This window comes from Penicillium maclennaniae, assembly GCF_028827695.1.
Source record: "Penicillium maclennaniae strain IBT 15551 chromosome Unknown utg000001l:1.0-3280838.0:1.0-3283122.0, whole genome shotgun sequence".
NCBI classification, from domain to species: domain Eukaryota; kingdom Fungi; phylum Ascomycota; class Eurotiomycetes; order Eurotiales; family Aspergillaceae; genus Penicillium; species Penicillium maclennaniae.
Window position 1 is genome coordinate 2412294 of NW_026623213.1, and position 21969 is coordinate 2434262.

Below are 21969 nucleotides of genomic sequence, written 5' to 3' on the forward strand. Positions count from 1 at the left end.
ACCGTAGACAATTAAAGAGATTAAACATCTTTGCCATTGAAGCGACAAGCTCTTAGGGCCCGGGAACTACGTTCGAGAATTTTTGGCATGCTTCGTAAGCTTTTCATGAACATTTCTTCCCCTCTTTATTTGGGAAATCTGTCTAGCGAATTAAACAGAATTGATTTCATTCATACTTGATCTAATGTTTTCCTCATTCGAGATGAACCAAGCCGGCCATACAAAACCCAACATGGAACAAAAGTGTAGGTAGCCAAAAAATACCGGATCTTCGTACTTCTCATTGTTTTGTTGCTCCTGTTGTAAGACGGCCGACTTTACATTCCATTTGGAGAGCACCTGGGATGTGATATTCAGAATTGTGTAAAGACCCACATCAAAGGGGGCTTGTGGTTTAGTGGTATAATACTCCCTTAGCATGGGAGTGGTCCGGGGTTCGATTCCCCGCGAGTCCATTTTTTGCCTCTCGCTTTCTGTAGTTCCCTTGAGAATGAAGTATGTGTATCAAAAATGATCGGCCGTAGAGATGCATCCCAGGTGGGTCTTTCCAGAAAAGCTTTGGCAAATTTTTTTGAATGCCGCGAAAAAGCCAACACTGCCTTCAACTAGGGAAGAAGATTTTCCAGATATAGACCAAAGGTACCTTATTTAACATTGATTCCTAGCTCACATTAAAATATTGTCACGGCAATGTTCCTTCGATTCCTTCGCCTCATAGACACCGATCACGAAAACCTCGATCACCGCCTTCAAGCATTGCGCATTGATTATTGTCCCCTGAAATTGAAATCCCTTTTGGAGTCTCTTCAGACGTTTTCGAAGGGACTAAGGAAGGGTTCGTGGCTCAGAAATTTTGAGTCAACGATAACTTTTCCGAGGGTGCTAAGAGACAAAGGTTAGAATACACTTATACATCCAGTCCAGTACATACGACCATAGGGTGTGGAGAACAGGGCTTCCCGTCCGCTCAGCCGTACTTAAGCCACACGCCGGCAGGTTAGTAGTTGGGTGGGTGACCACCAGCGAATCCCTGCTGTTGTATGTTTTTGTCTTTTTATTTTGTTTTTAATCCCCTAGTCATAGAGGTTAGCAAAATGCCAGCCAACTTTCTCTCCCACCATAACCCTGACGGTCCTACTCGCATGCTTAAACGATCGAGCTCTCAGCTTCGATGGGTTATCGTCAGCCGGAACCTACAAGCCTCAATGTGGCCCCAATACTAATAAGCCAACTCAAGATTCTTCGCAGTATTGTAGGCGTTGATTGGCCAAAGAAGGGAGCAAGCAAACAAACGGGTGCTCCTCAGGCCAAGATTCGAGCTCAGAATAACGAAGAGGCAGCTGCCAGTCTATATGGGTGAAGCCGAAGCGTTCAAAAGGAAGATATGACCATGAACAAGAAAGTACGGTCCTATGGCCTGGGATCATTTTTCACTACGATGGAGGTGCTAATATGATCCGATAGGAGGTATTTGGCCTCTAACTTTCAATTGGCATGTCGTTGATACGGTAGCTTTGATAACGACCGCATTTGAGATTGGTTCGTAATAAGCAAAGGGGAAAGTATTAGAAACGATCCCAACGTGAGTAAAAGATAAGATCCAACGTTTGTCGGTCTATCTCCGGTCATTCAACGGCTCCCTAGCTACGTTGAACGTTCTGTGCGTTGATGAAAGCGTGCCGTACATAGATTGAGAATCAAATCAGCGGGGTGAAGACAGTCACATGTTGCTAAATCACAGGAGAAGCTGACAAGAAATCAGTATTAAAATCAGAGTGCATATATTGCGGTGAACGGTCTTGTGCCCCCGTCATCCAGGCATACGGTATATGTAATGTTTTTTAACAAACATAGATTGTCTCGGTCCCTGCATTAATGCAATCTACCACCAGGGGGTGAAACGGCTGTGATGCTAAGAGCATGCAAGGGTGTCAGCCCTTTCTCCAAGATTAGCCCATACGGGACGTGCCGACACGAATCGATCTTTCCTTGCGTGGATGCATGTGCGGGACCGGGCCCACCTTTGTTGCTCAAGATTTTCCTTCAACCGGGAGAACAAGATGTTCCCAGACTTAACGAACGCCTGAGCACCCGATATTCCTGGTCATCTCAAAGTTAATGGTCATGTTTGCTGTTTAAGTTGATCATCCATTCGTGTTTCTTGTTGGTGCAGCTCTGTTGGTGTTATGTATCCATCGATGGATTCAATACTACCAGTCATGGGTGTGTATCAAGTCTTCAACACCTCTCATTTAATTTCTTGTCAAGTGTGTCTGTCAGCATTAGGAAATAGCTGACACATATTTACCGTACTAGGTCAAAGTTCCCGTCGTTGAAGGAATCTTGGAATCTTGGAGGGCCGCCCGTCGTTGCAATAGCTGTGCCTCCCGGTTGCTTCAAGAAGGATATGAGCTGGTAATTCTTTCTCTTGAAAAAGGCATTTTCCTTTGCCAGTTTTGCGGAAATAGCCTTAATTGTATTTGGATGGACAGTTGTGGTGTCCACGACAATCTTGTCAGTCAAGACGCCGGCCGAGATAATATCTGTGACGATGGTCTGTAGCGCGTCATCGTTACTGACCTAATTTTTTTGTTCTGATCAGAAGCCTGGAACATGGAACAAGTGGCGGTGCGCTCCTACCGAGATGAAGATAATCGTGCTATCCCTGACCACGGCGGCGATGGAGTCACATTGTATCCCACCAAGACTAGTCAATGCATCGCCTTTGCAGGTTGTGCGATTCCAGAACCGCAAGGGTGCTAGGCTCTGAGCGCGTAGATAGGTTTGGAGATTCGTAGACATGGCAATAACCATGTTCCCGAGTCCTGCAGGAAACCTGGAGTGTTAGAGAAGAGGCACAAAACGCTTTCTGTATTGGCGGGACTTGCCAATTCATCCCAATTGGGGAGTTGCTGGGATAGTCATTAGGCTCCGTGGTTTTGAGATCTTTTTCAATGTAAAGCTGAGAATTTCGCCATATTTATAGCGCTATGGAATTTCGAGAGATCTAGCCCTCTTGGTATGGTTGCTTCAACTCCTCCTCCACGTCATACAGAACATCCCCATTCAAAACTCCAGACATAGACATGCCCCAGAAACAATTTACATGAAGCATAATCCACATGTACCACTCCTTGCACCACACAGTCCCTGGTGATTGATTACGACGCATCCTGCCATTGCGCAATGCAACCTCATCAATGCGCTGGATGAGCGGGCGACGGAGCCGATCGAAGCGGGTAAAAACCTCCTCGAGGTTTGTATAGTCACCGCCTTGATACTGGGCCAGCAATCCCGACAGCAACAATACATTCTCCAACGCTAAAGCGACGCTCTGTCCGGCGTGAGGTTGAATGGCATGCGCTGCGTTCCCGACCAGCAGCACCCGGGGCGATCCCTGTGGAGTACCCGATGGCAAAACCACCGACCCCCTCAGGGTAGGCGATAATGCGGGTAGAAATGCACATCCCGGCTGGCGTCCACGAGCTGCCGCAGATAGTCACCCACTGGCGATGCACACAGTCCAGCACGTTTGACAGCGAACTACGACAGTGTGCCAATTCTTTCTGGCGGTGAAGCAACCAGCCATCACGGACGTCGGCCGAGGAGGTCCCTTTCGGCAGAGGTACCTCTTTGCTGAAGAACCAGAAGATTTGCTTGGCGGCGCAAGGCGCGGTGGCCAGCATTCCATGCGGGGTGATTGTGGAATGGAGGCAGTCTGTTTCCATGGGATCTTGATCTATCACATCGTCCACAATCGACGATATTGCCGAGATTCCCGAACACACGGGGGTAACCCCTGGATCGACGTGCATCTTGCGTACTGCAGAATGGATCCCATCGCAGCCTAGTAGAAGGGACGCCGTGTCACTGGTGCCGTCGGAAAATTGCACTGTAACGGAGTCCCCGCGATGGTCGATAGAAGTGATCTTTTTGTCGTAGTGGATCGGGATCTGGTATTTTTGAGTGCCGGCCCGCAGGCACTCGACTGAGATCTACTCGGTTGATCCGAAAATATCCGAAACCGGTCTTTTTCTTGGCTTCTGAGGCTATATCAACTTCGCTCAAAACACTGCCAGATGTGGAGTGCAGGACGGTTTTTACATCAGTTAAAGATAAGTGTTGAAAACATCTAAACGCGAAGCAAACTTTATTATACTTTTAAACGTAAGAATTTTCGAATTTAGCTTTATTTATATAAAGTATTTGTTTATAAAGCATGTGATGTCGACGCTGCGCGGGAGGATCATGTCCCAGAGGTCAAGTCGGTGTAGGACACGCACGCCATCCGCAGGAATGCCCAGAGAGCCGCCGATACCTGCTGTTTCTGGGTTTCGCAGCTCGTAGATGACTGGACTCAGCTTATTATGTCGAGCTGGGCGGATGGCAGCTGCGAGGCCGGTAGGTCCTCCACCCATAATGATGACCTGTGCCAATTAGTGTGACCATCATGAAGGGACAAGGGAAAGAGACAAAGACCTTTTGAAAATCGTACATGGTGACTCTGATGTGAGGAAGCAAAACCGAGAGGAAAAATGAAATTATATATCAGTGGGCCCCTCCCAAAATGGCCTCCCGAGCTGTAGAGGTAGTCCCAGATGTATCTGAGCAACAAGGCTGCTACATTCTGCGGCTCCTTGCAGCCTCCGACATATCATGACAGATCGAGTTGCGGTCAAAAAGACGTTGAAACAAGCAAGGTTCATGCGGGTAGTAGATGGCCGTTGTAGTTTTGATCAATCTTGTTTGCAACATCTCTATATCGTATAGGCATTTAATCTACCACTGCTCGACGCTACACTGAGCGAAACATTCTAGTTCCGCAGCTTTCCCTATTTCCTTAGCAAGGAATGACTTTTACCAACCTTACGCTCCTACTGGAGGCCGTCGCTCAAGAGGGCAGCGGGCATGTCATCTGCTATCCGCCTCAAAGCACCACCGAGCCTAAATCGTACTCCTATCGCCAGTTGCTTGAGGATGCTCAGAGAGCTTCAAGGGCATTGCGCTACCAACCAGAAGATTTTCGTCGAGGCCGAGTGGTTCTTATCCATGTAGACCCTCACTGGGAAAACATTGTCTGGTTCTGGGCTGTCACGCTGGCTGGCTGTATCCCGGCCATGTCCACGTCGCTATCCAACAACTCGGCGGCACGTATATGGCATCTGGAAAATCTGGCTACTACGTTCAAAAATCCTTCTTGCCTAACCACAGCGGCTAAGCTGTCCGAATTCGGAGGACAAGACGCTAAGACTCCCATTGCTCTCGAGTCTCTGAACATGAACCGCGCCCCAAATGCAGAGCTCGACAACGTCTATCGCGGCGCCATGCCAGGAGATATCGCCGTCCTGATGTTGACATCTGGTAGCACCAGTCATGCTAAAGCCGTAATCCTCACTCATCAGCAGATTTTCATGGCGCTGCAGCAAGTATAAGGTGGTGCCATTGCCTGATAAGACTTCATTCTCAAACTGGATCCGCTGCGACCACGTTGCAGCCATTGTAGAAATCCACCTGCAGGCCGTCCTTGCGGATCAAGACCAGGTCATGTACAGGCTTCAGATGTCTTGTCGAATCCCCTTGCATTCTTAGATATCATCAATCGCCATCGCGTCTTGTTTCTTGTTTTATACTCTCGGTAAATGGCCCACTATGATTTGACACTGTGTCTGACATCCCGACAGACTTCTGGGGTGATCTGGACTTCTGGGGTGATCTGGACTTCTGGGGTGATCTCGTGGGAGGGTAAAGAAGCTGGAGGTTTGGCTCAGCAGGTATGAAAGATCGAGCTGGAGAGTGGCGGCGCGGTAAAGCTGGGGTAAACGGCGCTCGGAGAGGGGAGGATGGTGGAGGCATGCGAATATCATCTGTCATTCGGTCAGAATCGGTCATGTTGGTGGCAGGGGTGTGATTGTGTTTCAGTGATGCGATATTGGTGAGAAACTTACAGTAGTTCAAGGAAACTGGGCAATAACCTGTGGATTAGTTATTGATGAGGAAGGAGTGCTTAATGAGGAAGGAATGGTTAGGGAGAGAGATGATCAGGCTACGGCGGTCGAAGTCATGGGTCCCGCCGACAAATTCAGCAACATAATCAGTATCGTCAATATATGTGGATTTAACCCTGGTCCAAGTTTGGTCCAGCTTGTCCCTGGCATGACCCTGGCATGACCCAGGCATGACTCTTCTAATTTGTCTATTATTAGTTATATTTTTCATGATATGCTACTAATAATTGCAGTTACGTTATAAGACCTTTATAAAAGAGTGCTTTTCTCTATGCTTAGGCGCTCAACTTAAAATGGTGCGGCTATAGGGCTGCGCATGTACCCCACTATCCCAAATAGGTTTAGTCATATAATTGTACTTTCTAGTCCTAAGTGAATAAATCTTCTCACGCTCTATTTTATTCCCCCATCATCATCTTCTCTTTCTTTCTCGAACCAACTCTGTGTCTCAACCTCCTCTGTTTACCTTCTTCTTTCTCGAACCAACTCTGTGTGGTCAATATCTCCACCCCCTCCGTCTACCCCGGTGAAACCTCCAAGATGACGAAGAACAAGAACCAGAAGAAGAAAAATATTGAAACCCAGGTTTACCTCATCTGGAGGGAGTTTGGGTCATTTACGCGACGCTTGGATGTGGATCCTTCAAAGGCAGACCTCCTAGTCCCAAACCTTCAAGTCGCACTACAGCGGCAGCAGGAAATCCTCAAGCCTGCTCCCGTTGAGGAAGTGACGTGGAAGGCCATTGGAGATCTCACTCGTGACGAAATTCATGAGGGATTCGGCATTGCGAAGGAGTTACCTGTGTCCGACGGCCGACAGCCCTGGCCGCCTCGCAATATGATCCCAAGGGATATATCAGCCGGCTGCTGTAAGTCTTTCTCTTCATTACAACCGTATTGTGTGCCTTGATAGTGTTGTGGACTGCAAAACTAATATTGAAAAGTAACCTCAATCCAAAGCGTCCAGAAATACATGGCACGCTCATCACGGAATGAGGCTGCTGCAAGGGTTGTAATTGACCTTATTCTCTTTGACATTCTCGGCCAGATCATGGATGGCCACTGCGAAATTTCGGCACCTGGCCCCTCCACATCATTTCAGATGGAGACTAGCCTAGAGTCCAATATGGTTACAGTGAAGGGAAAGGACCAACGGTTCCGCGGGACGAGCGACTACACTCTCTGGTACGGCAATGGTGATGGGCCTGAAAAGGCAATCAACCTTATTATTCTGGAGGCAAAGGCTCAGATACCTGCGGCCAGTGATGGGCAAGCCCTGGGCTACATGGGTAAGTGTCTTCGAAATCGCATTTTCTCTTATGCAACTTCTAATCTATATATTGGCTCTAGGCTGCGTCCACCAAGAGAGACGGCTTAAGCCCGGCCGAAGCGCCATAGTGTATGGTGTCGTTACAGACGGCGAGGAATGGCGTTTTTGCCGGATTAACGACGAAGGAAGATATTCCTGGGATGTGGAGATTTCTGGGAAGCTGTCGGGTGATGTGAAGGGTAAGGAGACCGGTTATGCAAAAATTGCGACGCTCTTAGGCTTTATTATGGGGCAGGCCATGATTCTATCGCCGTACACGACGAGGATGCACTCTAAAGAGACATCCAGAGAAGACGACGAGCTAATGACCGGTTAGGATTTACTCTTTTTCTTATTAGTCCAGGTTACATGTTCACTCTGATTCAGATTTATTCAGTATCTTTTAGGTTTGTGGAATGACATGGAATAAGAAAGGCAGTTGCTTGAATCTTCTTTGTTCTTAAAGTAGTTCTGACTCATTTTTGGCTTTAATGAAATCCTCTAAGCGCTGTATCTCGGCAACTTTCTCTTGAAGAAGCCCCTCGAGTTTCCTTTTCTCGTGTGTGGCTTGGTCAAGGAGCTGGGTAAGCTCTTCCAGGGTTAAGGATGATGGCTTTTCTTTACCTGCCTATGCAATGACCATATAAGAGCTGGCAGGGGCAAGATTTGTGTCACTTTGAAAGCTGTAGCGTTTTTTCGCACTGCAAAGATGACAGTTGGCACAAAACTTTTCATTAGGAACACGGACACAACCGTCAAGAATCCCTTTGCCTTCCTGGCAGTGACGGCATGCTTGGTCTCCCTGTTGTAGTTCCCCGGTTGATTGGGCCAAGAGAGCCTCAGCATTGCACTTCTTCTGGGCCATCAAATGATTAAAAGAGATTCCCGTCCATGGTTCCTTCCCTTTACCAGTTCTTCCAGGTGGTCTGATCGTCGGTTCGCGGATCAGCGGCAAGAGACTCATCGAGTTCAGCAGCGTGCCCTTCCTTTGTATATGCCTTTGACTCCGTACCCAGGGCGATTCTTTGGCAAGGTTTGCCCATTTACCGGGGGGAACACTAGTGCCCCCAATTGTTGGGGAGGATGGTAGACTAGTGGATGACATCCCTGTATATATGTTAGTATAATCATATTTGCCACTTATAAAATGCAAATGGACCCCTGACATACTGAGAGGTTAGAGGTTAGAGGGGTGACGGTTGACGAAATGAGTGGGACGATTTAATGGTCTTCAATAAGGGACACCAAGATCTGCAAGGTAGAGAGATTTCGTCAATAGCTGGAACGGGCTTCGAGGAGGGGAAAGCAGACAGACTTCTAGAAATGAGAGCGGAGTTTTTAGGGGAAGAGGAAAAAAGTGTGAAGAAGAAATAAGGAAGTGGGTGACAGACAATATCCATTCGAGACTTCACAAAAGAAGACTGTTTCAAGGACCGCCCGTATGTTCGAGAATAGCCGTATATGCGATTTTACGCCGAAGTCCCTTTGTTCAGTCCCTTAGGACATGTGCTTGTGTTACCGGGTCAGGTGACCACTCCCGCTACTTTATGTCATCTCTACGGAGACTAGTTAGAAGAATCAACTATCTCAGACTGACGCACGCTCGTTCCTCTTCCTTCGTAGTATCTGGTAGTATGTCCCGCTACGGCCAGTGAGATCTCTTAGTTTTCTTTTGCTATTGCTTTTGCTTTTCGGTTAATTATCTTTCCTCCTATCTCTGTTAAGTACTTAACGCGAGGTGACCTAGCGTTACTGCGCCTTCTCCGCCTAATTAACGGAGTAGGCTAACCAGATTATTTTAAGAAGCCACTAGTATCTTACCCTCCTTCTCTTCCTTATTTCCCTAGCTTCTTTTTTTCTCTCCGTCGATTAATTGACCTCTTCTTCTAAGTCCTAATAGCGACTATATAGGCTTACCGCTATCCGGATTCAGAAGCTATAATAATAGAAGGCGCTTAGCGATATCCTAGACCGCTTACGTAATTAAGGTTAATACTATTAAGGAGAGTAATTAATTTAGCTATCCTCTAAGCGTATTAATTATATCTCTATAGATCAGAAGAAATAAACCTATAGCGTTAGGAAGAATTCGCTACGGAGATATATTAGCGAATTTAATACGTCCTCGCGAACTTCGATTAACTTACCCTTCCCTCCTAGTTTCTATATCCTCCGGATTAGTCCCTTTAGGAGCGTAATCTACGATTAGCTATCCGTGACTTTAATTTTACTTTTCGCAGAGCCTTTCTAGGCGTTATTTTAGGTAGCTAAGAGATATAAGCTTCTCTCTAAATTTAGCCTACTTTAGAAGTTCTAGAAGAGCCTCCCTAAGTTTAACTTCTCTAGAAGTTCCCTAGCTTTAACTTACTCCGGAAGTTCTAAGCTAGGCTCGTTAGCACTAGCTATATATATTAACTTCGGACCCCCTAAATCCCTTTAATCTAAGACCTTTCACTAACGCTAATTCTGTCTGAGGCTTATATCCGGATATAGACCTATCGCTAACTTTTCGGGAATACAGAGATATTTCCCTATTATCTTTATTATCTCCGGAGCCCGAGTTCCCACGATCGCTTAAGGATAACTATTGGAATATAGACCAATGCTACATAGAAAGATCTATCCTTATATTCAACATATAAGACCAGATTGTATTGATCACGTGACCAGATTTTTCTTCTATCAAAATGATGTGTTGACCACTTCTGATTCTGGTCCGCGGCCCTCCCCCGAACGATAGGCGGGACCATTTTCTTTAGGGGTAAATGGTCCGCCTTCAAGCATGAATAGTCCGTTCCTTCGGGGGTGCTTTCGGGCATGCCTTGCCCGCGGACTTCGACCATGGTCTTCGGACCCCGGTGAACAGACTTCGACCCTCGGTCCCCTTAAGGATAGGCGGACCACTTTCCCTTAGGGGTAAAATAGTCCACCTTTAGGCATGCATAGCCTGATCCTGCGGGGGTGCTTTCGGGGTGGCTTAGACCGTCGATCCTTAACATCATTCTTTTCGCTTCTCTTCGGTTCCCTTCTTTGCCACCTTCATTATGTTGCTGCCTAGTGTTTGTACGTTATTTATATATTATTCTAAACGTTATTTCTAGGCTATCCTAGCCTATAAATACGTCCTTCTTTTCTAGCAGAGAGAATCAAGTCAGTTCTACTTTCCTGAAGTCAGTTCTACTTTCCTGAAGTCAGTTCTACTTTCCTGAAGTCAGTTCTACTTTCCTCAAGTCATTATCCACTTTCCAAAGTCATCTCTACCTTCTTCCTTTGATCCTCAGGACTGTGGTTCTGCCTTCGTTTAGGCTATATCTGCTTATAGTCTATCCTACGACCTTTGACCTTCCACCTTTGTCTGGCACTGACAGACCCAGCCGGACTAAGGTTGATCCCACGGACTTAAGGGGCCACGATCTGCTTCGTGGTAGCTTCCCCTTATATCCCAACAGTTATGAGCCCGGATCTCGCTTCCTTTTGATATCTATTGCGGTCTTCTATTGAAGACTAGTCCTTCTGCTGCGGTCTTATACCCGATAGTTATAAGACTTGTGATCCAAAGCTATCGACGCCTTCTTGACTTGCGGTCTTATACCCGATAGTTATAAGACTTGTGATCCAAAGCTATCGACGACTTCTTGACTTGCGGTCTTATACCCGATAGTTATAAGACTTGTGATCCAAAGCTATCGACGACTTCTTGACTTGCGGTCTTATACCCGATAGTTATAAGACTTGTGATCTAAAGCTATCGACGACGTTCCTCCTCTTTTAGGCCTAGTCTGTGGCCTATAGACGACCTTCTTCCTCTCTCACTTTTCTCTCACTTTGCCTTTACCTTCTTGCCTATAATGTCTGATATAAGCAAGATAGGTATTACCTTGTCTGAGTCATCAGACTGGTATCTCTGGATTGGTCAAATTAAGTCTTATGCTATTGCAAAAGGCGTATGGGACTATATTGACCCCGATAATCCAATAAAGAGGGATATTCCTTCTTATCCTATTCGTCCTAGGGTTACTGATATTAACCCTAAAGCCCTTACCGATGAAGACCTAACTACCTCTGAGCGAGAAAGGTGGAGAGACAGACGAAGAGACTATGAGCTTGACCTTCGCGAATATGACCGTATTTCGGGTGCTATCTCTCAGATCTACCTTATCGTCCAATCATCGATCTCCTATTCAAGCAAGCTTATCATTCAGCACCTACCGACGGTCTATGAAGCCTTACAAACCCTTCAAAAGCGCTATACACCAACCACTGAAGCCCGAAAGCGGTCGGTCATCAAGAAATACCACCAAATGCGCCGAATCCCGCATTCTTTGACCATAGATGCATGGATTTCGCAATGCGAAAACACCTACGTAGAGGCTGTCCAATTAGGCATTGGTGAAGTCCAATCAAAGACTAGACCACTTTTGGACTTCCTAGATGGCCTAGCCTCTATGTCTCCCTCCTTCGCCGAATACTGGCATAATGAGATCAACCGGCTTGAATCTATAGGCCAGATAGACTCTATAGACTTCTTTACCTTGACAAAGAGGTATAGGGATTCTATTAGGCTTATACCGCCCAAACGAGCCTCTAATGTCCATGCGACTTTTCGAGAACATTCAGATAAGGACCAAGGCAAGAAGACCACCAAACTCTGCCTATGTAAAGGGGGTGTTAATGAGGGATATCATATATTCGATGATTGCCCTTATATAAACCCCTCTCTCCAACCCGAGGACTGGGAACCAGACTAATCTGTCCTAGACCGCTTTGAAGAGGCTTGCACCCATTCAGGCTTTAAATATGCATATAATAAGGCTATCCAGAAGCATCAGCATCAGCAGGATCAGTCCGACACCCACGTGGGTATGGTGACCTGCCTAGCTTCTAGGCATACACGGCCTAATGTGTGGGCATATGACTCGGCCGCAGACACCCACGTTTGCAATGATCGCTCCCAATTCGTGACTTTTTCGCCCTTTAAAGGCAGCCTCTTCGTCGGTGATACTAAGACCTCAATCCAAGGTAGAGGTCTAGTCTATCTATCCTTTGGTAACACCACTTTTGACCTCCATGAAACCCTTTATGTTCCAGGTTTCCATATGAACATTCTCTCTGCGCAGAGGGCGAAGAAAGGGGGTGTTTACCATAATCAGAGGCTCAATAGGCTTGAAAAAGAAGACGGGACCCCTATTTGCAAGACTTCGGATGATACAGGCATTACCCTCATTTTAGGGTATCAGGACAAGCCTATGCATAAGGAACAGATCTCCCTTGCAACCCTTTCACTTTCCCCTCAAGATAATGTCTTAGAGCCTATAGACAAGCATATGGACGAGCCTAGGAAAGACAATCCTATAGCTCTAGCATCAATCCATAACCCAATGGCTTTGCGACCTCTATCGGATAAGACAGACCAATCATCCGATAATGACACTAACAAGTGTGAAAACGAGGATAAAGACCATAAATACGATATCCTCGGCGACCTACCGCCTTCCCCAGACGAGTCAGAAGAAGAAGAAGAAGAAGAAGAAGAAGCGAGGCAAAACCAATGCGGAAGTGAGGATAACCTTACTCTAAACGGGACCGAAAACGCACCTTATTCGGGTGATTTTAGAGTAAATGACCCTTCACTTTATCCTTACCCAGAAGTCGAAAACGCCTCACTTCCTTCCGAACCTTCTTTACCGACCCGAATCACTCTTCCTTCCGATAACCTCGTCCACGACTCTATTCATTCTGATGACCTCCCTATAAGGCCTAGATTTATGCAATCCGTAGGCCTATGGTGGAAACGCTTTCCCATGACCAGACCAAGCCTTTTGCCTTATCAGAAGCACCAGCGGTTTATCGATCATCATCTAAATATGACCGATATCCAAGACACAATTGTCGAAATCTAGATCTATGAGACTATGTACGCATAGGCCTAATTCTATGCCTTATTCAGCTTATAAGTTCTGATAAGCTGAAGGGGGTGTATTGGAATATAGACCAATGCTACATAGAAAGATCTATCCTTATATTCAATATATAAGACCAGATTGTATTGATCACGTGACCAGATTTTTCTTCTATCAAAATGATGTGTTGACCACTTCTGATTCTGGTCCGCGGCCCTCCCCCGAACGATAGGCGGGACCATTTTTCTTTAGGGGTAAATGGTCCGCCTTCAAGCATGAATAGTCCGTTCCTTCGGGGGTGCTTTCGGGCATGCCTTGCCCGCGGACTTCGACCATGGTCTTCGGACCCCGGTGAACAGACTTCGACCCTCGGTCCCCTTAAGGATAGGCGGACCACTTTCCCTTAGGGGTAAAATAGTCCACCTTTAGGCATGCATAGCCTGATCCTGCGGGGGTGCTTTCGGGGTGGCTTAGACCGTCGATCCTTAACATCATTCTTTTCGCTTCTCTTCGGTTCCCTTCTTTGCCACCTTCATTATGTTGCTGCCTAGTGTTTGTACGTTATTTATATATTATTCTAAACGTTATTTCTAGGCTATCCTAGCCTATAAATACGTCCTTCTTTTCTAGCAGAGAGAATCAAGTCAGTTCTACTTTCCTGAAGTCAGTTCTACTTTCCTGAAGTCAGTTCTACTTTCCTGAAGTCAGTTCTACTTTCCTCAAGTCATTATCCACTTTCCAAAGTTATCTCTACCTTCTTCCTTTGATCCTCAGGACTGTGGTTCTGCCTTCGTTTAGGCTATATCTGCTTATAGTCTATCCTACGACCTTTGACCTTCCACCTTTGTCTGGCACTGACAGACCCAGCCGGACTAAGGTTGATCCCACGGACTTAAGGGGCCACGATCTGCTTCGTGGTAGCTTTCCCCTTATATCCCAACAATAACTTAGTTATAGCTTCCTCTAATATTAACGGTCTTTCGCAGAGTCGCGGAGAATTCGCGCAGATAATCGCCCTAGCTATAGCTAACGCTATTCGAGACCTCTATATTACCCTAGGACCTTTAGGCCTACTAGGCCCCCCTAAGACTCCCTAATATCCTAGGAGTCCCTAGTGCGGACGGAGCCGTATCTGCCTCCTATAATATCTATTAGAAGATTAAGGAAGTAGGCTACTTCTCGCTAGATCCTAATTTAGATAATGTAGTGGGAGAATTGGTGACATAATGAGCCTATGTGTGGCCTCAGGCATGATTTAATGTCTGCAGTGCATAGTACATCTCCAGACACACTTAGAGGGAGATAAGTTATCTACCTAATTCATTCAGGATTCACCTAATTTCTTCTATCCATAATACAGCATTAAGATTATCCCGCACGGCCGCAACAGGGCATCAGTACGGCCTCATCTAGTATCCCCTATACCAGATAGGCAGTGTGTGTGTGTGTGTTATCTAGTCTGCATCGCCAGATAGCCATCGAGCCGTTCCTATTTTATATTGGCGTCCCCGGGAAGGCTCTTTTGTTAAGGCATATTACTATACGAAGAAATACACACCTAAAGGGTGGGGATCGCGTTTGACCCTGAAGGCTATAAGACTGTCTGAGACCTCAAGCGGGAGACTATATTCACCAGTGATTACGACGGTATACAGTCGGTGCGGATAAACGAGTGACTAGCCGAGATATAGTGTTCTCCTAAATATACCTAGTTCCTACGAGGAATACTATTGGACTGGTATACGGGAGATACGACGGTGCTTCAGATATTATTAAAGATATAGCCTATCTAATTAAATACGGTGGCCGAGCAGGGGTACCTAGGTATTCGATAGCTATAGCACTCTACCACACAGATAATATTAATATAAATAATTCTATATTATAAATTATAAGAAGAGGAAGCGGCCTTAATAAGAAAAAGGGAGGAAGAAAAAAAATTATTAAAGAGATATAATTAAAAGTAAAGTATATAGAGTTAGTATTTCTTTTCGGCGAAAAAGCTATCTCTTTTCTATAAGTAAGTAATAGCGCACGGTACGTAAGGTATGATAGCTCCTAAGCTATCGGACCCTAAGGGTATTCTAACCTTTATAGATTACCGTAAACCTATATTAGAAAGATCCGAATCGACCCTAAGTAATAATAATTATATAGATAATACGGATTATAAGTATTAGCCACTATTATCCTTAGCTAAACCGCCTAATAGGGTATAGGCTATACCTTATCTTTATATAGTTTAAGTGCCTTATTTCTCTGTATTGCTAGCTTTAGGATCCCTAGGAGCACTATACTTTAATAAGACCGATATCTCCGAGTTCTAGAGAAGCTATAGGATATATATTTTAGATATAGTGTTAAAAGCGATAAAGATATTATAGGTATATTACCTTAGTACTACGCGAAGGTTATTAAGTCTTAGGTAAAGAGATAAGACTCCTAGCTAAGAAAGGACTAGGATACCTTTAAGGAAGCTTTCTTAGAGCACTTCTATAATAATAATAGCGAGTAGTAAAGGTATATAAAGATATACCTTTAATCCCTTATATAGGTTAAGCGAATAATATAGGATAATATCCGCTTATATCTTAATAAGTTCGATAATATCTCTAGCTATATCTACTTAAAAGGCGAGGTTAGCGATATAGATAGGGTAAGTCTCCTTATCTAAGGACTTCTGTAGTAGCTTAAGGAGAAGGTTATTAGAAGGTATTCTCGTAAGTAGTTACCGAGAGGGACACTAATTACCTATTCGGAGGTATATATAGTAATTAGGTTATATATTAGAGAGGAAACCGATATTCAGAGAATTCTTTCGACTATCGAATCTTCTCTGAGTAACCCTAAGCGTAACTAATAACTTTATCCCCCGTAGTAGTCGCTTATTATTATTACGAAGCCTTAGGAAAATTAGTAACCAATCGCTAGTTAGGTCTAGCGTTAGAATAAATAGGATAGGAAGCTTAGAGAAAATATAATTATAGATAGAGGCACTTACTCTTAAGCTATAGGCTAGACGAGATATAAGGAATAACGTTCGGTACGAGCCTAATAGAAGAAACCCTTCGAATAGCCTCGGCGCTAATCCTCTAATAAAATACTAAATATACGGAGGTATTTACTTCTCTCGACTAGATTAATATCTATCTATCCGTAATATATAAGGCTATAGTATTATATACTATAATATTATGAATTAGATAGTTTTAGGCACTATTAAATAACTAGGCCTAAGACTACGCGTGATCTTAGGATAATTAAACTAAGAAGCCTTTTAAGCGTAGTATAATAACTAGAAGAAGTAGGAGTTATATAGAGTATCTATATAGCTAAGTAGTAATATCGCTTATATTACTTTTCCTACTTACCCTTATCTTACGAACCTAAATATATCTATCTACTCTATTATTACTACGCTTCTTAGTACCGCGCCTATATAGGAGAAGCTTAAGGAAAGCGAGAATAAGGAAGTAATTATCCTATTCGGTGCCGTTAACGCTATTAAAGGCTATCCTATAAAGCGCCGCAGAGACTAGGATATTACTAGAATAAGGAACTCCCAGACTAACAGATTCTAACTATATATTACTAATACTAATAACAATAATATAATATAAGACGGATAGCCTAAAGAGACTTAAACTATATAGCCTTAGTAGGAAGCTACTCCGCTATATAGCTAGGTTCCGAGAAGAGTCTGCGGCCCTATTAACCTAGATATTATATAGCGAAGATCTTAGCTTTCGGATATTATAATATAAAAGATATAGGAAACTAAGATTACCCTTACGATCGGTGAGCTCGCCGGGTCTGCTCTGAAGATACGCGCTAGAATAAGTAAAGATATTAGTATAAATATTATTAACTAGCGTATTAATAAGATACTCTCGTAAGTATATACTTAGTTAAACTTCGTAGACGTCTCTCTCTCGAAGGAAGTAAAAGGTAAGATTAACTAAATTATAAGAGATATTACTAAGTATTATCGGGAGATAGGTAGTCCTATTAATATAAAAGATCTGGCCGCGAAAGTAAGCTACCAAAATACCTAGATAGTAAATATCTCGCCTATATCTTCTCCCTATAAATACTCCAGAGACCTCCTATTTATAATAGTTTCTGTCGGCGGATAAGTGGTTAAGGCGTATATCGATACTAGATTATTAGTTAAGATTATCCGTAGAGATATCGCCTAATCTATATAGGTATAGATATAGCTAAAGCCGAGGCTAAAGCTTGTTCCTATCGATAGCGGTGAGTTCGTAGTTAATACTTATATTAAGAATTTACTAATTAATATCGGTAATATCGTAACTAAGTCATATACTATAGTCGGGGATAGTTACACGAACGATCTCTTACTTAGTAGGATATAGGCGAAAGATATATTACTGTAAACCTCTAAGAAAGATAATAGGAGGGTTATCTATACGATATCGAGCTAGGACAGAAGGAAGCGCGTTAGCTTTAAAGTATATTATCCATAGAATAGGGGATCCTTCTATAAAGACTAACTCTGGCCTAAAGAATATAAGACTTTTAATTTAAAAGCCTAAGTAGGTATTCAGTAGCCGCCTTAATACCTATCTCTGTCCTAGCGGCTAAGTCCACAGAGACTATTTACTTAATAGCACTATCGAATACTATAAATACGATAATCACTAAAGAAGAAACTATAAAAATATATAAAAAGCGAGAAAATACAAAAATATAGCGATAAGAGAAGAAGAATTATATAGGGAAGTCGAATTACGGGGTAGATAGTTTTTTGGCCGAAAAGATCTCTCCTTATCTTAGTGCCTTATAGATCTAATATCTAACAGATCCTTGTTACCGCCAGAAGACTATAGCTAATATTATCTATTTTAACGAAGTTAAGTACTATATATCCTTTTTAGACTTTATTATACTAGAGCTAGGATTCCCTAAGATAAGACTACCTAATACCCTTTAATCGAGGAACTATATTACCTACCGCGCGTAAGTTAATACCCTTTATAAGAGGAAGGCAGATAAGATATACCTAGTTAATTTATCTGATTCCGATAGGTTAATCCCCGCTAGTAACCCTAACTAATAAAGGATATACCTTAAAAAATACTATATAAAGTACCGCGTCGCTAATACTTCCTCCGAATTCAATAACTTATTATAACCTTATATAGTAACTATTACGAGAGGTACTAGGCTCACACCTAAGAGAGAGAAAACACTACTTATTAGTATAGCTTTTCTCCCTAGAGAGAGACTGCTATTATATAAGCTATTATTTAAGAGGGAAGGGGTACTAATATAGTCTTAGGAATATATAAGTTATATTCGTAAAGAAGTTATGCCGGCCTAGCGTATTAAGACTATACCCTATAAAGCTTAGTAATATCCTAACTTTAAGATTCTCTATACTCTTATACCTATTATTAATAAGATACTCCGAGAAAGACTATAAAAAGGTATTCTTAAGCTATATAATAGTTCATACAGAAACCTATAGTTCCTAGTGAAGAAAAAAGGCATAAGTAAGTATTAGTTAATTAATACTACGATACTAATTAATAAGGTTATAAAGCGAGACGTAAATATGCCCCTAGATATCAATAAGTTCGCTAAAGAATTTATAGGACTTATACTAGCCTCTTTAGTTAACCTCTATTCCGGATATAATTAGATTACCCTCGCAGAAGAAAATAGGGACCTCACTACTATTTAAACCCCGCTAGGCCTTCTACGATAGACCACTATCCTATAAGGCGCGGCTAATTCAGTGCTATAATTCTAAAGGGTAATATTATAGATCTTATATTTAATTTTTAGTATTATTACTAGGTTATTTCTGGACGATATTACGGTTAAAGGGCTACGGTCCTAATATAACGATAAGTTCGTATTACTAAAAATATATAGGTTTATCCTTAAGCACCTCCAGAATCTTAATAAGACTTTATATTTTCTTAAGCTAGCTAGTGCTACTGTCTCGGCGGAAAAATCTTAATTCGCTATATTAGGTATTAAAGTTATTAGCTAGGTCTGCGATATTAATAGGCGCCGCGCTATAGAGAGTAAGGTAGCGAAGCTTATTAACTAGCTAACCCCGTCGACTAAAGATAAATTACGCTCTTTTATTAGATTAGCCATCTACTTCCGTATTCTAGTGGCCGGGTTTTAGATTATTATAGATAGCCTATACGCCTGCCTAAGGAAGAATACCCTATTCTAGTAGGCGGCGAAGTAGTAGTCCGTTTTCGACTAAGTTAAAGAAGTGCTCTCTATATTCCCTACTGTGTTACCTATCGACTATAACTTTAAGTCTCTGGTAATTATTGTCGCGGTAGATATATCTGGAAAGGGTTAGGGCGCTATCCTAATATAAGAACGAGATAGTATTAGAAAACCCGCGTAGTATAAATTAGGTATATAGATAGAGACGTAGCTTACCTACGATACGGGTAAACTAGAATATCGCGCTATACTAATAGTATTAAAGAAGTTCCGATATTAGCTATATAGTATCTACTTTATATTAGAAATAGACGCGAAAATATTAGTGTCCTAACTAAATCGCCTTATAGCCGACCTACTTAGTGTATTAGTGACTCGGTAGATAGTATAGATCCGACTCTTTAACTTTAACGTTAAATATATATTAGGGAGAAAGAATGGCGCGGTAGATAGGCTTTTAAGGCGTCCTACTACCGAAGAAGAAATCAGGCAATAATAGCAGGAGATTAACGTTAATAACTTTATTAATACGGAAGTGTCCTACTTACGGGCGAGCTATTTCCTAGCGCGTGCCGCTATTATAATAGACGAGGACGAGGACAAGAATAAGGATAATAACCCTACCGCTAACGCTATAGTCCTACCTCTTAGAGAGGGTTATTCGACCGAATTATAAGATATCGCGCGGTACCTAATTACACTAAGAAGACCGCCAGAAATATCTTATAGTTAATTCTATCACTTTAAGAAACGCTATATAAAGTTCGTTTACTAAGACGGCTACCTCTTCTATCGATAAAAGGGAAGAATAGAGATCTTACGACGTATTCTTAATAATAAGAAAGACTAACAGAATACACTATATAGCGTATATATAGATTTATCCTATAAAGGTCGAGAAGCCACTTATATATTATTAAAGTACCGATACTATTAGCCATAAATATTTAAAGATACCGCTATATTTATTAGAACCTATATCGAATACTAAGCACGAGACCTAACACGGATATATAAGCCCGCTATCACCCCGAAGAACCTAAGGCTATTTAATAAGTGATTTATTAATACTACCTATATATTAGATAAGGATAGCTTTAAATCTATTATCTAAGGGCGAGAGTTAGTTAGCGGCTAGGTAGAAGTATAAGTCCTCACTAATATAGATTTTAAAGTAATCTAGAGTTTTATCTATAAAGATATTATCTATCGTTATAGGTATCTAAGAGAGATTATTATAGATAATAGACCTAAAAATTGTAGTAAGACACTGAAATTCCTTAAAGACCGCGATATTAAGAAGGTCACTATTTTAGTATATTATCCTAGCTTAAATAGCCCTATTAAGCGTTCTATAAGAATATTAAAGGACACACTCTCTAAGATAACCGGCGAATATCTAATAGAAGATACTTCTACCTAGATAAACCGATAGAGACCTTATTTTTATACTATATTAATAGTAGACCGAGTGACTATTAATACTACTACCGGAATTAGCCTATACTATTTCCTATTTAGGGTATATATAGTCTTACCGGTTAAATTAGAGATACCTATATAGAGTATACTGCTATAGGAGACTATTTAGGATAGACTAAGTCTTATTATAATACGCGTACGATAGATCGAAAGATAAGAGAAGGATATTAAGGAAGCTATCCTATAAATAAACCGCCTTAAGGAGAATAATATAAGATACTTTAACGACCACTATCGCACTTATGATACTCCCCTTAAGAAAGATAACTATATCTTACTATATAATAGTTAAAGGTCTTTAGATATAATATCTATTTAGAAGCTCCGCTTTCGATAGCTTAGACTATACTAGATTAAGTCTATTAAAGAAAATAGATCCTACTCTATTAGGGAACTTAACGGCACTATCCTATACTATATCGGAGATAAGAATACAGATATAATTAATAGCGACAGACTTAAAAGATTTTACCCTCGTGAAATAGGAGATTCTAATAGGATATAGGATATTATATAGACTAGCTACCTTCGGAAGCGAAGACTAATTAGTCGACTAAGAGTAGTATAATAACTCTTTTATCCTATTATATAAATGTTTATTCCACTAATACTACGAGATACTTTTTCGGCCGAAAAGATCCTTCGCCTAAGGCACCAAAATACCTTATACCTTACACTTATTTATATCGCTAAGGGATGGCTCTCCTATTATAACGAGGAGGGGAAGGATACTTATTACTATCAGTTATTACTAATTAAACGCTTATTACTACGATTTTCCTTTGTTTATTGCAATTTTATTACTAGTTTAAAAAGACTATATAGCAAATCCCCTATAAAGTATTAGAATATAAAATACTGAAAGCCCTAAACTTCACTTTACAAAATCTCTCTTTCTAACCCCCCCCACTACACCCTCGTATACCTCCGTATACCTTCGTATACGAATTCTGATCGATATAGATAACGATAACCTCCTAAGAGATATCGAGGTATATAGACAGCCTGTTAATAGTATCGAGAATGCCCTCTAGCTTCTTCGAAGCTATAAGTAG

The 21969-nt window shown here is 42.3% G+C and overlaps 4 protein-coding genes across 4 annotated transcripts; 3 read left to right on the plus strand and 1 right to left on the minus strand.

Moving 5' to 3' along the window:
- Nucleotides 1–3007: 3007 nt before the first annotated feature.
- N7477_000933 (FAD-dependent oxidoreductase) lies at nucleotides 3008–4418 on the minus strand (the record flags this gene model as incomplete). Its single annotated transcript, XM_056962596.1, has 3 exons — nucleotides 3008–3486; nucleotides 3545–3995; nucleotides 4233–4418. The coding sequence occupies 3 exons, from the start codon at nucleotides 4416–4418 to the stop codon at nucleotides 3008–3010; spliced, it is 1116 nt and encodes a 371-aa protein (XP_056827599.1).
- A 432-nt stretch (nucleotides 4419–4850) lies between these two features.
- N7477_000934 (uncharacterized protein) lies at nucleotides 4851–5432 on the plus strand (the record flags this gene model as incomplete). The annotated part of the gene is made up of 1 exon (XM_056962597.1): nucleotides 4851–5432. One exon carries the CDS (start codon nucleotides 4851–4853, stop codon nucleotides 5430–5432), a length of 582 nt encoding a protein of 193 aa, XP_056827600.1.
- A 1113-nt stretch (nucleotides 5433–6545) lies between these two features.
- Nucleotides 6546–7650, plus strand: N7477_000935 (uncharacterized protein; the record flags this gene model as incomplete). The annotated part of the gene is made up of 3 exons (XM_056962598.1): nucleotides 6546–6873; nucleotides 6949–7293; nucleotides 7355–7650. 3 exons carry the CDS (start codon nucleotides 6546–6548, stop codon nucleotides 7648–7650), a joined length of 969 nt encoding a protein of 322 aa, XP_056827601.1.
- A 3511-nt stretch (nucleotides 7651–11161) lies between these two features.
- On the plus strand, nucleotides 11162–13118 carry N7477_000936 (uncharacterized protein; the record flags this gene model as incomplete). Its single annotated transcript, XM_056962599.1, has 3 exons — nucleotides 11162–11969; nucleotides 12072–13030; nucleotides 13092–13118. 3 exons carry the CDS (start codon nucleotides 11162–11164, stop codon nucleotides 13116–13118), a joined length of 1794 nt encoding a protein of 597 aa, XP_056827602.1.
- Between the last annotated feature and the right edge of the window lie 8851 nt (nucleotides 13119–21969).